General features: G+C 30.5%; 1 protein-coding gene across 1 annotated transcript; it reads left to right on the forward strand.

Moving 5' to 3' along the window:
* The first annotated feature begins 3,523 nt into the window (after positions 1-3,523).
* LOC117915357 lies at positions 3,524-6,028 on the forward strand. Its single transcript, XM_034830919.1, has 2 exons — positions 3,524-3,633; positions 3,782-6,028. The coding sequence occupies exon 2, from the start codon at positions 3,782-3,784 to the stop codon at positions 5,663-5,665; it is 1,884 nt and encodes a 627-aa protein (XP_034686810.1). The 5' UTR covers positions 3,524-3,633; the 3' UTR covers positions 5,666-6,028.
* The last annotated feature ends 8,739 nt before the right edge of the window (positions 6,029-14,767 follow it).

Here is a 14,767-nt window from a genome sequence, read left to right on the forward strand (position 1 = left end):
CTATGTTAGAATGGGTCATAATGCTAAGTTTTTGAAGTCTCAAATAGTGAGGCTAAATACAATGCCTTAATTATGGGGTTACAAATAACATTAGTAGTCCAGATCCACCATCTCTAAAATAGAATTGATTCTCAATTGATTGTTAAGTAATTGAACAGACATTTGATGCAAAAGATACAAGAATGTGCAAATAATGATGATGGTTAAAAAACTTATGCACAAAGTCCTTAGGGTAGATGTTTAGCAATGCTAACATGAGGTCAATCAAGATGTAGACTCTTTGGTACAATTTGCCTCGACAAGTACTAATTGTGTAACACATTATTTGCCTTTAATTATTTGTCAAAACCTAGTCATGAAAGCAAAGAGCAATAAAAGAAATGAGACATCTACTTTAAAGAAGATGAAGGAGATTGAAGGATTCCTTATGTCCACTTCCTTAAAAACGAGATCATGCCAGATGACAAACTAGAAGTACATGAAGTGTTGGTGAAAGTGGCATGCCACACATGGATGGACGAGCAACTTTATGGGGGGACATTTTTTTAACCCTTAATTGAAATGCCTATACAACCAAGAAACGTAGAATATACTTCAATAAGTTCATGAGGGAGGTTGTGGCAATCACAAGGATGGTTGATCCTGTGTATATAATGATATATGCAACAGGATGCATGATTGTACTCAAAGAAATGTGATTCTTATTAGAGATTTGCCCCCATATTCATTGATAAATTGAAACTTTAAGGAAATTTAAATAAAGCAAAAGAAAAAATCTACCTATTAAGCTAAAACATCTAGGAACGCTCTAATTTTTAAGTTCATTGTTGCAATCAAATTCCTACTCCCATGTGATCACCTTCACAAACCCCTCATTCTCACAATCCTTGTTGCTATCAGGAAGGTTATGAACAAAAAAAACTTGTTTTTCAAAGAAGATAAGAAATAATTATTCTTTTTCTCCAATTTTTTTTAAATGTGCACAAAAAAGACTTCCTCATGTTCTAAATCTAAGTTGAACTTGTGATTTTTCACGAGACACCAATAAGTAATCAAATCACACTATGATGAACTTGCCAATGGAGACAAAAGAAATAAAAAAACCAACAAAATAAAGGGTGAAAAGGAAGACAAAGACCAACTTGAAAGTGTGAATAATGCAATGTGATTTTGTGATGATTGTCAATCTCAAAATTAGGATACTCAATATAATGGATGAGAATGAATGCCAATCCCTACCTATTTGCTCACTTCATATAAGAACTAGAGCATGACTTTCATGGACTAAAGATTGCTAGGGAAAGCCATCAAGTGGCCGAAGATGTGGCAAAGAAAAAGGTTGCAAGATGAAAAAGTTACATAGTACTTTAAGGTACGTTGACAAGGATGGAGGATTTGAAAAGTATCAGATTTTCTAGTCACAAATTGATAACGTAGAGGAGAAGGCAAATACATGTATATTTTCTTTTTGATAGAGTAATAAATCTCTTCCTTTTTTATTTTTTTCCTCAATTTCCTTTTTTTTTTTTCTATTTTTATTATCCTCTCTCTCTCTCTCTCTCTCTCTCTCTCTCTCTCTCTCTCTCTCTCTCTCTCTCTCTCTCTCTCTCTCTCTCTCTCTCTCTCTCTCTCTCTCTCTCTCTCTCTCTCTCTCTCTCTCTCTCTCTCTCTCTCTTTTTTTTACATGGCATTTTCCAAAAACCAAACATAATTTTCATTGAATCAAAATTCCAATAAAAATACTTTTTGCTTTTATAATAATAAATTTTCCATTCCTATTACCATTCTTTAAAAAAAAAAAAAAAAAACAATCCAAATACAATAATAAATCAAAATAAAATATTTTTTTATTCTCATTTTCTATTTCAACATTTTAAGCATATGGTACAAATATAAAATGTTTTATTGGAAATGCAATATAAATTTATGATAATAAAATAATTTAAAAGATTTTCCTTTCTAACAAGATTGATAAAGAATGATTTTTCTTTAAAAAAAAAAGAAAAAAAGTGAAGATCTGATTACGAACTGTTTTTTATAATAGTTTTATGTTCTCTCAACAAAAAAACACATAAAACATATTTTACAATTAAAAATCATTTTTTTTTTGTTCTTAGGAAGAAAAAATAAATTGTTATCTTTTAATTGTTTTCACTTATTTTTTAAGGATTGTTTTAAGATATAATTATACAAATATGTAGAATGATTAAAAATAAAATATTAAATATAAAAATTATTTTTAAAAATATTAAAAATAAATTAAAAATATTTTACATTTTCAAATAAATTTTTTATTTACAAAAATCAAAAAACATTTTTTAAAAATTATTTTTCATAATTATTTTGGAAAACAGTTAACCAAACAAACCCTAAATTTCTCTTATCCAAATAAATAGTATAATTGATATAAAATTTATGTAATTAAATTATATTAAAATAAAAATAAAAATTTTACAATTTTCTTCAAGATATCATTAAAAAAAATTCTAAATACGAGCTTAATTAAGAAGACACTTTCAATTGATATACATCTTAGGTAAAGAACATGTTAAAAACATGTCGTTTTCTTGATTGAGTTATAAATGTTTTCTAAAAATAGGAAAATAAATATTGAATTGAAGATTGAGAATATTAAGTAAATTTTATTTAATCACATGATACATAGTACGTTTAATCCAATCCAATTTGAAAATATCAATTTAGCCTATTTTCTCATTCCCCCTAGCCAAAAAATCTTTCACCAAAATAGAAATTGTAATGATAATAAAAATAAAAAGGTAAAAGATATTTTTAGAAAAAAAAATTAAATTCAAAAAAATTCTTTCACCAAAATAGAAATTTTTATAATAATAACAATAAAAGGTAAAAGATATTTATAAAAAAAATAAATTCAAAAAATTCTTTCACCAAAATAGAAAATTCTATGATAATAACAATAAAAAGGTCAAAGATATTTTTTTAAAATAAATAAATTCAAAGTTTTTCCAATCCAACATCTATAATTTAGAAAGAAAATGGTATTTGTTTTAAATAAAATTTTGGAATGTGATAATTTTAATTTTTTTTTGTTAAATTTTATTTTCATTATAATGTTTAATTTTTTTTGGAAATTAAATTACAATTTTTAGGAAGGAGGATAAAGGAATTTATGGATATAGATGAGATTTTTTCTACAATTAGGGGATTCTGATATTTTTAAATTTTAAATTTAAAAAATAAATGGAAAAATAATAAAAGGAAAATAACAAGCTCACGTGACATGAGGTGGTGGCTTCACCCAACCCACCATGCAGAACAATTATTCAATCAAGTGAAAAGACATAAATGCCCCCACACTCACACCGACGTACCCTTGTACAGTTGTACATAGTATTCTATCTGTCGGTGCACTACTATTCATTAGGACAGTCTTGCGAGGGCAATATCGTGAATACAAAATTTGTCGTTTTTAAAACATTTTAAATAAAATTTTATTTATTTTTCTCTATATATTTATCGTACACCTCGTCTCTCTTTATCTCCGAATGTCTCAGGAGCGAAAGCTTGGATCGGTGGTTCCAGCTTTCACAAAGCCCGAAAGCAACCAAGAAAGATAAAAAAAGGGAAAGCTTTCTCCGATATTGACGCCAAACAGTAAGTTTATGACTGATTATTTTATTCTTTTTATAGGGGTTTCTCGTGAATAGAAAATTTTTATGGTGGGGGAATGTGTGGGAAAATTTAGTATTTTTAGTTTTTGATGTTGTTGCCTGTTGGGTTTGTTAAATTTCTTGGGCTTCAGATGCCGGAGAAAGTGTTCTGCCCAGCGGTGTCATCTTATCCATGGACTCCTCGGTCAAACCTTTTCCTGCATTGGCGGTTTGGTGCATTGACGACGGTGGTTTTTCTGGCAATGGTGGCTGTTTGGACTATTGATGGGTGTAATGTAAAGAGTTTTGTTGAAGCATGGAGATTCCGGCGAGAGTATCTGACACACGCCCACCTGAATCTGACCCATAACGACGAAAATGTCACTGTTACTCTCTCTTACATACCCGTTGGGAATCACTCGCTGGATCATCCAAGCGACCTTGATTTTCAGCCTCCCTTTCCTGCTAATCTTACCCACACTGAACCGGAACCAAAACCGGAACCGGTACAGGAACCGGAACCGGTACAGGAATCGGAACCGGTACAGGAACCGGAACCAGCCTTTGTCCTCGGTTCATCTGAATCGTATCAGAATCTGACCCAGCCCAGTTGGATTTCCGTTGAGTTGGAACCGAATTTGACGTCGAATCTCCTTGCCCGGTGGCTAGCTCCAGGAGGTGAGCCGTGTAGAGATATACGTAGCGTGGAGATTGCTATTCCCGGTTTGGATGGTCGACAATCGATTGAGCTATCCGCCGCAGAAGTCCACGAGTTTGTTTTTCATGCATTGGATGATGCCGGAAAACCCCTTTGTTTGGGTGGCGATTACTTTGAAACTGATCTTTCTGGGGAGATATGGAAGTCTCGGCCGGTGGTTAAGGATTTCGGCAATGGTTCATACTCTTTGTCGCTTCAAGTACATCCTGATTTTGCCGGAAATTACAATCTCAGCATAACCCTCCTTTTCCGGCATTTCGAGGGTCTCAAATTGTCACCGGGGCGATTCGCCTACGACAGAGAGCTTCGTAGGATTCCGATCAAGTTCTACAACACCACAGCTCAGTTGCCGGAACTGCAAACATGTCGAAAATCGGACTTCACTCGAGAAGTCTGGTCCGGAAGATGGACGCGGCACGGTAGGAACGATGATTGCCAGATCAGCAACGATGGCCGTTACCGGTGTCTACCGTGGAACTTCCCGTGCCGGAATCCTTGGTGCGACGGCTCATTGGGAATGTTGGAGAGCAATGGGTGGGTCTACTCAGCACATTGTTCATTCAGATTGTTCTCGGCTCATTCCGCTTGGAACTGCTTGAAGAATCGATGGATTTTCTTCTGGGGCGATTCGAATCACGTCGACACTATCCGAAACATATTGAACTTCATCCTCAATCTGCCTACTGAATCGGTTCCGAGACGTTTCGACATGAATTTCACGAATCCGAAAAACCCCTCCGAGACCGTTCGCATTACCAGCATTTTCAATGGGCACTGGAACGAAACCCTGAACTACCAGGGCTTGAACTCTCTCAAAAACGACGCCTTTCGAGACCTGTTGAAGAGATATTTCAACGAGAGTACGGTGCCTGACACTATCATCATGAACTCAGGCCTACACGACGGCATTTATTGGCATAATCTTAGGGGTTTCACTGTTGGTGCGAGAGATGCGGCGTCCTTCTGGGCCGAAATCTTGGAGTCGATCAGACTTAGGGGGCTGGTGCCGCCCAAGGTCATATACCGAACCACCGTAGCGACCGGGGGTTACGCGCGGACGATGGCCTTCAATCCCAGCAAGATGGAGGCGTTCAACGGGGTTGTTTTGGATAACTTGAAGACCGCCGGCCTACTCTCCGGCGTCATCGACGATTTCGACATGACATTCCCCTGGCACTTCGACAATCGGTGCAACGACGGCGTACATTACGGCCGGAAGCCGGCGAAGATGAAGTGGAGGGACGGCCAGATCGGCCACCAGTACTTCGTCGACATAATGCTGGCGCACGTGCTGCTGAACGCGCTCTGCGCAAGCTAGCACGAAAAGGGACGCTGATGCTAAGACGCGCCAGGGCGACACTTTCTCCATCAGTTATGTTCACTCAAATCAGGAAGACTTCCCACATGCAGCATTGGGCCGCGCCCCCGATCTAATGCGACAACATAGTTGCGGTGGCCTTTGGCCTCCCCGCTTTACACCCCACACTTCACTTATTTTGACATTTGTTGATTTTTTATTTGTGATTATTGATATAATTTTTGTCAAGCTTATGTCCATGACTTCTCCTTAGACCATATATCTATATACATATATTTGTAGATAATTTTTTCCTATAGTAAGGTGTATTTGTATTTCCTGAATTATAAACGCTACCAAATGATAATTAGAATTGAAAAGCCACCTCATTTGTTCTATCATTTCATCCGTTAGATTTTGAAACCTAAATCAATTTTTTTACTTTTTGTTGATGTTGAAAGTCAAGCTGTCCAGTCAGCTTATCGGGGTTAAAAGTTATAACATCTCGTAATTTTTCTCTCTTTTTTATGTTATAATTCACGAGTTTAATCTTATTATATATTATAAGATTAGAGCGGATTAACCAACCATTAACCACCTCGGAATGTCTTCTCTCTTTTCATAAGATTGGAACAGATTAACCATTAACCAACTTTACAAAACAATACGTTAATCCATATTAGATTTGGACATTTGGAGATGGTGGTCTCCACAATTCTCTTGATTAATCAGATAAAAGTAATTAATTATAGGACAAGAGTCTTTAACTTTGAGAAATTGTCGTTTAGCATATAAAGTAGATGCAAGCTGTCATGCGCGATGAGGAAGAATTATTAGGACTTAATCCCATTCCATCTTTTCAATAAATAATAAATTTGGGGCAACGACATTTTCACTTTTAGCTTTTCATTTCTTTTCTTTTCTTTTCTTTTCTCCTTTTATATAATGATAGTCCGGCAATTTCTCTGAAATGGGGTGAGCATAGAATTCTATTTTATATTCTTACTTGATTTAATTAAAAAGAATTTGACAAGTGGTTATCGGGGTTTATTTACTAACCGTTTTCGAAAAATAGTTTTAAAAATTTTGTTTTATGATTTTTGTATAGTAAAATTTTATTTAAAAGCCTAAATTTTTTTTAACTTATTTTAAATATATTTTAAAAATAAATTTTATATCTAATATTTTATTTTTAATTATTCTATATGTTTATATAATAATTTTTTAAAATGGTAATAGAAAAAAAATACAGTTTTTAGTTATTAGATCATGTTTTTTTATATTTTTATTTATTTTAAAGAATAAAAAACTATTCTCAAAACTGTTCCAAACAAGCCCTACTCCTCACTTTTTTTTTTCTTTTTAAGAGAACATGTATAGAAAGTTTTAAATTTATAATAAATATAAATATATTACATGTCAATGAAAATAATTAACATATCTTTTTTAGCATAACAAAATATTCTAATATAAAAATAATTAAACAAAAATGCAAATGGTAAATCGTTCTCCTTTAAACTAGGTCAAGAACTAAAAAAAAAACAACATATGGAACTTTCTAATGGAAATTTTATTTTAAAATATTAATAAAAAGGGTTATTCAAAAACAATATCTATATATAAAAAAAATATAACACTTTTGGTATACTCCGTTCTATCCTTCTCTATTCTTTCCCGAGAAGCCTTCACTTTTTTCATATTGAGTTCATCTTTTTAAAAAATAATTCATTTTTTTAAAATTCGTTTATTAAAAAAATGAGTTCATTTTTGTTTTTAGTTGAACTCGTATTTTCAAAAGACAAGCTCCACTGTAATCCAACTTGTAGAATTTTTTTTTTTTGTGTTTTTTTTTTTTTTAATTTCAATTGTTGTACTTGTGCAAAGAGGCTGAAAGAGCCCCTAGAGTGATTATGCCATATTGGGTTTGGTCATTTAATTTGAGTTCCGATTGAACCCATATAGAGTTGGGTTGGGCCCCAGTTTCTATTACGGTTGGGGCCTAAAATTCTTATTGGGCTCGTTCGACCCCCAATCGTGGCTGTGTCCTGTCTATAGGGGTTTCTCAAGTTGGAGTATCCTTTCAAACATTTTTGTGGTTGTTTGTAATGGTGTCTACTCATTGGCACAGGGATATTGAATTAGGAAGCCAATATTTAAGGATTTATTTTTATATTTTATATTAAACAAGAAAAATAAATGCTGACACCTTTTAAGTAAGGCCCAACAAAAAACAGAGAGCAAAGTGCAACTATGTTCATATTTAACTCAATAAGAAATCAAAATTAAATTAAAATGATTTGTTTTTTTTAAAGGGAAATCATATAAAAATATATAGTAGAAACAATACAAAAAATTGTAAGTATATTTGATAAATAAATTGAAAGTTTGTGTTTTATGATCTTACTCTTAATAAAGCTCGATCTTAACATTATTGAATTTTCTTCCCTATCACTCCTAATCCTTGTGATAGGTAGCTCTTTCTCTTTTTGTGCTCTAACGAATTAGTCTTAATACGATTTATAGTTTTTAAGTTTTTTGTAAGGAATGGGACAAAAGTATTTCTATAATCATCTACCATAACAAAGACATACTTCTTACTATATATCCTACACATAAGACCCACAAGCCCCATATGTAATAGATTAAGTGGCCTAGAAGTCCTAATGTCTTCAATTATGTGATCCTTTCACTTGCTTATTCATTCATATGCCATAAATTGAGTTATTAGGAGCACTTAACCTAGGGACACCTCAAAATAGTTTCTAATGACTATTTTGACTGAATCCTAAAAGTTTATTTGTCCTAACTTATACCGTGTTCGACTTTAGCAGCAATACAAGCCAAGGGAGAACTTGGACTAAAATTAATTACATAACAATTATTTATACTTATATATCTAATGTAAACACTCCTCATTTTCTTCTAAGATCTTACATTTATTTTAGAAAACTTGACACCATGAGCACAAATCTAACACTAATTAAATTAGGTTTCAAGCCTTCATCATAAGAATTTAATTGAATTAAAGTACTTGTGAAACTAAGGTTTGGTTAATCTCAGTTTTGATGATAACAAAATAAGGTTTAGAATTAATTATTATATTTCAAGTGTGATTAGGCAAGACGATTTCCAAAGTGGCAATCACAAAAACAATTCAAGCCAATGAGAAATCATGAAAAAAAAGATCACCTCAAAGAGAAGTGTTTTTCAAGACCCAAGTTTCAAAAAATCTCTTTGTAAGGCTATTGGTACACTAGAATTTTCATGCATTACATTATTTACTTATGCACCAAACTCATCTAAGAGTTAATTTGTTTTAAATATTTTAAAAATTAGATGATTTCATGTTTTCAACTAAAACCTTGTGTCAAATGTCTTTCCAACTTGTTTAAAAGGTTTTAAGTTGAAAAAACTAGTTTTTTGAGCCAAAAACGGTTCAACCGGTTGAACCGAATGAGGAACCGATCGACCGCCAGCTTAACCGGTCAAGGGTATGAACAGTAACCAGTCGACCCCCCAGCTCAACCGGTCAAGGGTGCAAAAATTTTTCTCTTTCTTCCAAAATGGTTGTTCAACCAGTCAAGGTTGAACCTCAACCGATCGAGGTCCGGTCGAGGTCCAACGGTCACCTACCAAGTATTAAATGTTAACGACTAGTCAACCGATCGACCCCCAGCTTGACCGATCGAACCCCCAACGGCTAGTTTGACTTTTTTTCTTCTATAAAAAGGCTTCAATCTTCAATGTTTCATGAGCTCAACCTTCCCAAACATTTCTTGAATATATTTGAGCTTTAGAAGAGTGTTTTTTAGTGCATCATTGTTCTAAAACTTGCTTATCCTTAGTACGCCATTCAATCCTAGTTTTCTTATATTATTTAAGCTTAAAGTTTTTGTATTAGGATTTTGTGAGATCATTCATTTGTATATCTTTAAGAGAAAGATTTTCAAGTGTGGGGTATCACTTGAGAGGTTATTCAAGAGTGAGGTATCTCTTGAGGATTGTAAAGGGTGTTTGGAACCAAAAGTCCAAGATGGTGGATTAGAACCATAATCCAATTGTATTGCTTGAAGGCTTGGTTTAGAAGCCTTGAATTAGTGGAACCTCAAGCTTAGGATTGAAGCTAGAGGAGAGTGGATGTAGGCCGAGTTGCGTCGAACCACTATAAAATCTTGTGTTTGCATTCTCTCTTCCCTACTCTTTTAATTTATATGCAATTGTTTTTATATTGTTTATTATATATTTGTATATAATTGTCTCTTACATTCCCATAGTTTAAATTTGCAAAAAGAGACCATCACCCTATTCACCCCCCTTTTAGGGTGATTACCATAGATTGGATTAGCCTAATTTTTCTAACAATACCCTAGAATACATATAGTGTAAAAGTGACTTATCCCATGTTATTGCTTAGAACACCCATTATCAAAATACAAATTTCTAAGTGTTCTGACCCTAAGTGTAGTGAGTACTATATTACACCTAAGTTGATTTTTCCTAACTCAAACCTTACTAATATTCAAAGACCTTTTTACTTAACTTTTCCTACTTTCTAGACTTAAATGGAAGACTTATTACTTTTATTTGTGTTCAAGATCCAGTTCTAAAGAAAAAATTGAAACCTAAAGAAAAAATTGAAACCTATAGAAAAGCTTGTTATAATACCTACTTTGGTCATGTCCAAACTTATTAAAAGACCTAGTGATTGAGAGTGCTTCCACAAAAAAGAGCTACTTCATTGGCTTTTATAAGGGTTGTTTACCTACTAGTGGCAGTATCCACCTTAGTCATAAGGCCATATTTGTTTTTGGTTGATTTCCCTTTTTTTTAATGATCTCACTGAGGATTTTAGAGTTGGATGAAATCTCTCATTAGTACTTGTCATGTCCTTCCCAATATTTTCCAATTCAAATGTTAAAATATTATTTTTATCAATTATGATATTATGTTATATATATATATATATATATATATATATATATATATATATATATATATATATATATATATATATATATATATATTAAGGTGTCTACTCATTAAGTGGATTAACATTTTCATTTTTTAGTGCATCATTAAATTCTTTAATTTTTATTGCCTTCCTACTCATTTTAATACTTTCATCTTTGATTTTTAGGCTTTCTTGCATTATAGGCAACATGAATATTATATAAAAAAAGAAGAAAAAAATCAAACTTATTTTTATCATTTTGATTGATTTTCTTAGAAGGATCATAATTAGAATTAGTAATAAATGCAGCAAATACAACCAAATTATTTTTGTCTTTGCTTTCATAGGAGTCATATAACTCATGATCATCAACCTCATTACCACTCCAAGTCACTTGCATGACTTTCTAGCTACCTTACAATTAAAACATTCAATTCTTTTGTTTTTATATGAATCCTTATCTTTTTCCCTTTGCCTAGTGTGTTTTTTTTTTTTCGAGTCCTAATTTTGTGATAATTTTTTGTGAGCTTGTATTGTTTTCTTAAACTTTTTATTAAAAAAAAAAAGGGTTTAGAAAAAGTTAAACATTATTAATTTGATTCCTCGTAATTATTACCTTCCTCCAATGAAGCTTTAGCATCGTACCCTCAGACTTCTAGAATTAGGTAGGGATATTTCATAAGTTCAAAGGAATCTCACAAGTTCATCAACTCTTATAAAATCAATATCTTTTATTTTCCTCTATCATGTTACATTAGGTCCAAATTTCCCAAAGAGAAATCTAAGGATTCCCCTAACTACTCTAAATTTAGGAATCTTCTCATCTAGATTGAAACTTGTATTAGCAATATTACGTAACTCGACATAATTTTTTACTTTTTTTTAGATGTTCCTTTTTGTATTATAATATTTTCAAACTTAGTTGGCAACATTTTGGATTATGGAGAACTTCATAGTAGAAGTGCCCTCATGAGTAACAAATAATATATCTCAAGCTTTTTTAGCACACATTTAAATATCATTATCTTGTGGATTTCATTAGGACTCGCACTATTAAAAAGCTATAGAGAGTATAACTTTGACCTCATTGTTTTCATTATTAAGTTTATTGCCTCCTCATTTGAGCTTACGTTCACCAACGAATCTTCTAGTCCAATTTAACTTTAATGGAGGTCCTCATCCAAATACAATATAATTTCAAATTTGTTCACTTTACACTTTGAAAAATTAAAATAAAATTATGATTCTGCATACAGAAAAGAAGGGGTGGATAGGTGTAAATTGATTTTTTTAAGCTTAAAATTTAATTTTCGATCAAATATGAATTTACTTTGATCAGATTGTGATATATAGGAATAAAAATAAAAATCCAATTATACATTGGACGCACAATTATACAATAACAATTTAAGACGTATGCATTTTTCAGCATTATTAGGTTTATTATATAGTGACCCTATATAATCAGGTTTCATAACACATTTTTAAAACATGAAAATCTAAAAAATATAAATAAAAGCACGAAAATTACCTAAATGCTTGAGCTCTCACGAGGCCCACTTAAGCACTCCTGTGAAATTCTCCCTTTAATAAAAATAAATCATCATTTCTTTGAAATATTATTTATGAATTAATGAAAAATCACCAACAATCCTCTAATAACATTTATAAAAATTAGATCTATTATGTAAATAAATGATGAATAAAAAAGAATCACCTACTTTCCTTCTATTTTTTCTTCATATAAGAAACTAAATAAAAAGCATGTACACAACCAACATTGATAATCTCACACTTTGAAATGAAATATTTACTTATCAAATAAATGCAACTTTAAATTTATGACCATAAATTATTTTTCCATTTTTAAGAAGATGTTGAAAAATTTTGAAGCACATCTTGGACGGGCTTTGAAACTTTCCTTTACAGTTTGGATTGCCTTAGAAAAGTGTCAATCCTAACAAAATTAGTGTTGGGCTTGGATTCAGATTTAGTCAACTCGATTTCCTTTTACATTTTTTTAATGCTTGCTTTGGAAATTGCTTGGAAGTGTCGTATAATTTTGCCTAATCATATGTTTTATTTTTGTTTTATTTAAAGTTTTTAATTCATTAGTCATTCAATGTAAGTTGATAATACGTTGATTTAAAATGATTAATAGTTTAATAGTCATTTTTGTTATTACATTTTTTTTAATTCAACAAAACGTGAGTTATCTCAATTGCATGACCTACTCAAACCTATCAACTAGGCCCCTAGAATAATAAATTAAGTTTTTTAAAAATAATTTTTGTGTTTTTGTTTTTTCGTGAGAAGTTAGGTTTAATTTGATAACTGTTTTTTGAAAAACGATTCTAAAAATTAGTTTTTACAAACAATTTTTAAACCTGTTTTTTGATTGAAATATTTTTAATCTATTTTTAATATTTTTAAAAATAATTTTTATGTATAAAACTTTATTTTTAATCATTTCTAAAAAAAAAAAGTAAAAACAACTAAAATATATTATTTGAAAATATCTAATTTTCTATTTTTAAGAATAAAAATAAAAAACAATTTTCTAGTTTGTCAAAATCTTTTTTTGTTTTTCAAAATAAAAAAAAAACAAGAAAACATATATGGTAACTAGAAAATTGTTTTTTGTATTTCATTTTTAATAATATAAAATAAAGTGTTTTTAAATAACATCTTTTATATATTTTTAATGTTATTTTAACTTATTTTTTATAATTATTTTAAAAAATAACTATATAGACAAATAAAATTATTAAAAATAAGAACTACATATAAAAATTATATTTAAAAATATTTTATGTTATCAAATAAACTTTTGTTTTATAAAATATTATAAAATATTTTTCAATAATTATTAAAAATTCTTAAAAACTATTTTTTTGAACTATGAAAGCAGGTAGAGTGTAAGTTTCATAATCTTAAATGAATTAAATAAGAAAAAATTTTAAAATATTATTTTATTTTATTATTAAATAAATTTAAATGGAGTCTAGAAAACGAATTCACATTACAGTTGGGTTAAATGCTGGACCGAGCTACGATTGGATATTGAGCCTTCGTATTCAAGTTAAGCAAAGTCACACGCTATTGATAGAAAAACTTATGCACGAAAGATTTTTTTTTTTCTTTAAAAATAAATAAATAAGTAAGTAAATTATGATCCCATGTTTCCCAAATTGTTTCGGAAACGTTTTCTAATAATAAATCATTTTTTAAAAGCTATTTTCGCTATTGATAGAAAAACTTATGCACGAAAGATTTTTTTTTGTCTTTAAAAATTTTAAAAGTAAAATCTGATCACATGTTTCCCAAATTGTTTCGGAAACGTTTCCTAATAATAAATCATTTTTTAAAAGCTATTTTTCTGACTAAAAGATATAAAAATGTGTTTGAAAATTTCAAAAATGTTTCCATCCGAGTATTGGCAATTTTTTTATGGATAGAAACAATATTATGGTAAGTTCCAAAAATGACCCCACTTAGAAAATGTTTCTAGAAGACTGAAACCATTAATTAATTAATTTTATATTTTTCTATTTTGAAAAGAGGATATTACACTTCTCTCCCTGATATTTGGTTTACCTATTTGGGCGCCTAAGGTTGAAGACATTAAACTCGCTTTCCTCGAAGTTTGCCGTTTGACCCCAGACCCCATCACATGTTATTTATTTATTATTATTTTCTTTTTATTTTTCAATGATATATATATATATATTTTTGGATTTTAGCTTGGAACCCATAATTTCAAGACATCAATAAGTGATAGAATTATGACTTGTATGTGAAGCTATTTGAAGTGATAATTTCAAAATAGTGATGAGATATTTTATTTGGATAAATATTTTTATCGATATCTTAATTTCAAAGGTGTAATAAGGAATACTCTTCCCACTTGTATCATAAGTTAATTTTGATGTAACATCATGTATATCTTTCGATGGATGTGGTGGACCCTTTCTTTAAAAAAAAATAAAAAATCATTTGCTTCTATTTATTTATTTTTAGTGTTATTTTTCAATTTTTATAAAAAAAAAATTTAAATAAGTATTTGATACATTTTAATACTTATTAATTAATAACTTAAGTTTACTTTAAATTAAAATATATTTAATTTATTAACTTAAAACTTATTACTTAATTATTACTTTAAGTATTAG

The sequence above is a fragment of the Vitis riparia genome, chromosome 5 (assembly GCF_004353265.1).
Source record: "Vitis riparia cultivar Riparia Gloire de Montpellier isolate 1030 chromosome 5, EGFV_Vit.rip_1.0, whole genome shotgun sequence".
Classification (NCBI taxonomy): Eukaryota; Viridiplantae; Streptophyta; class Magnoliopsida; order Vitales; family Vitaceae; genus Vitis; species Vitis riparia.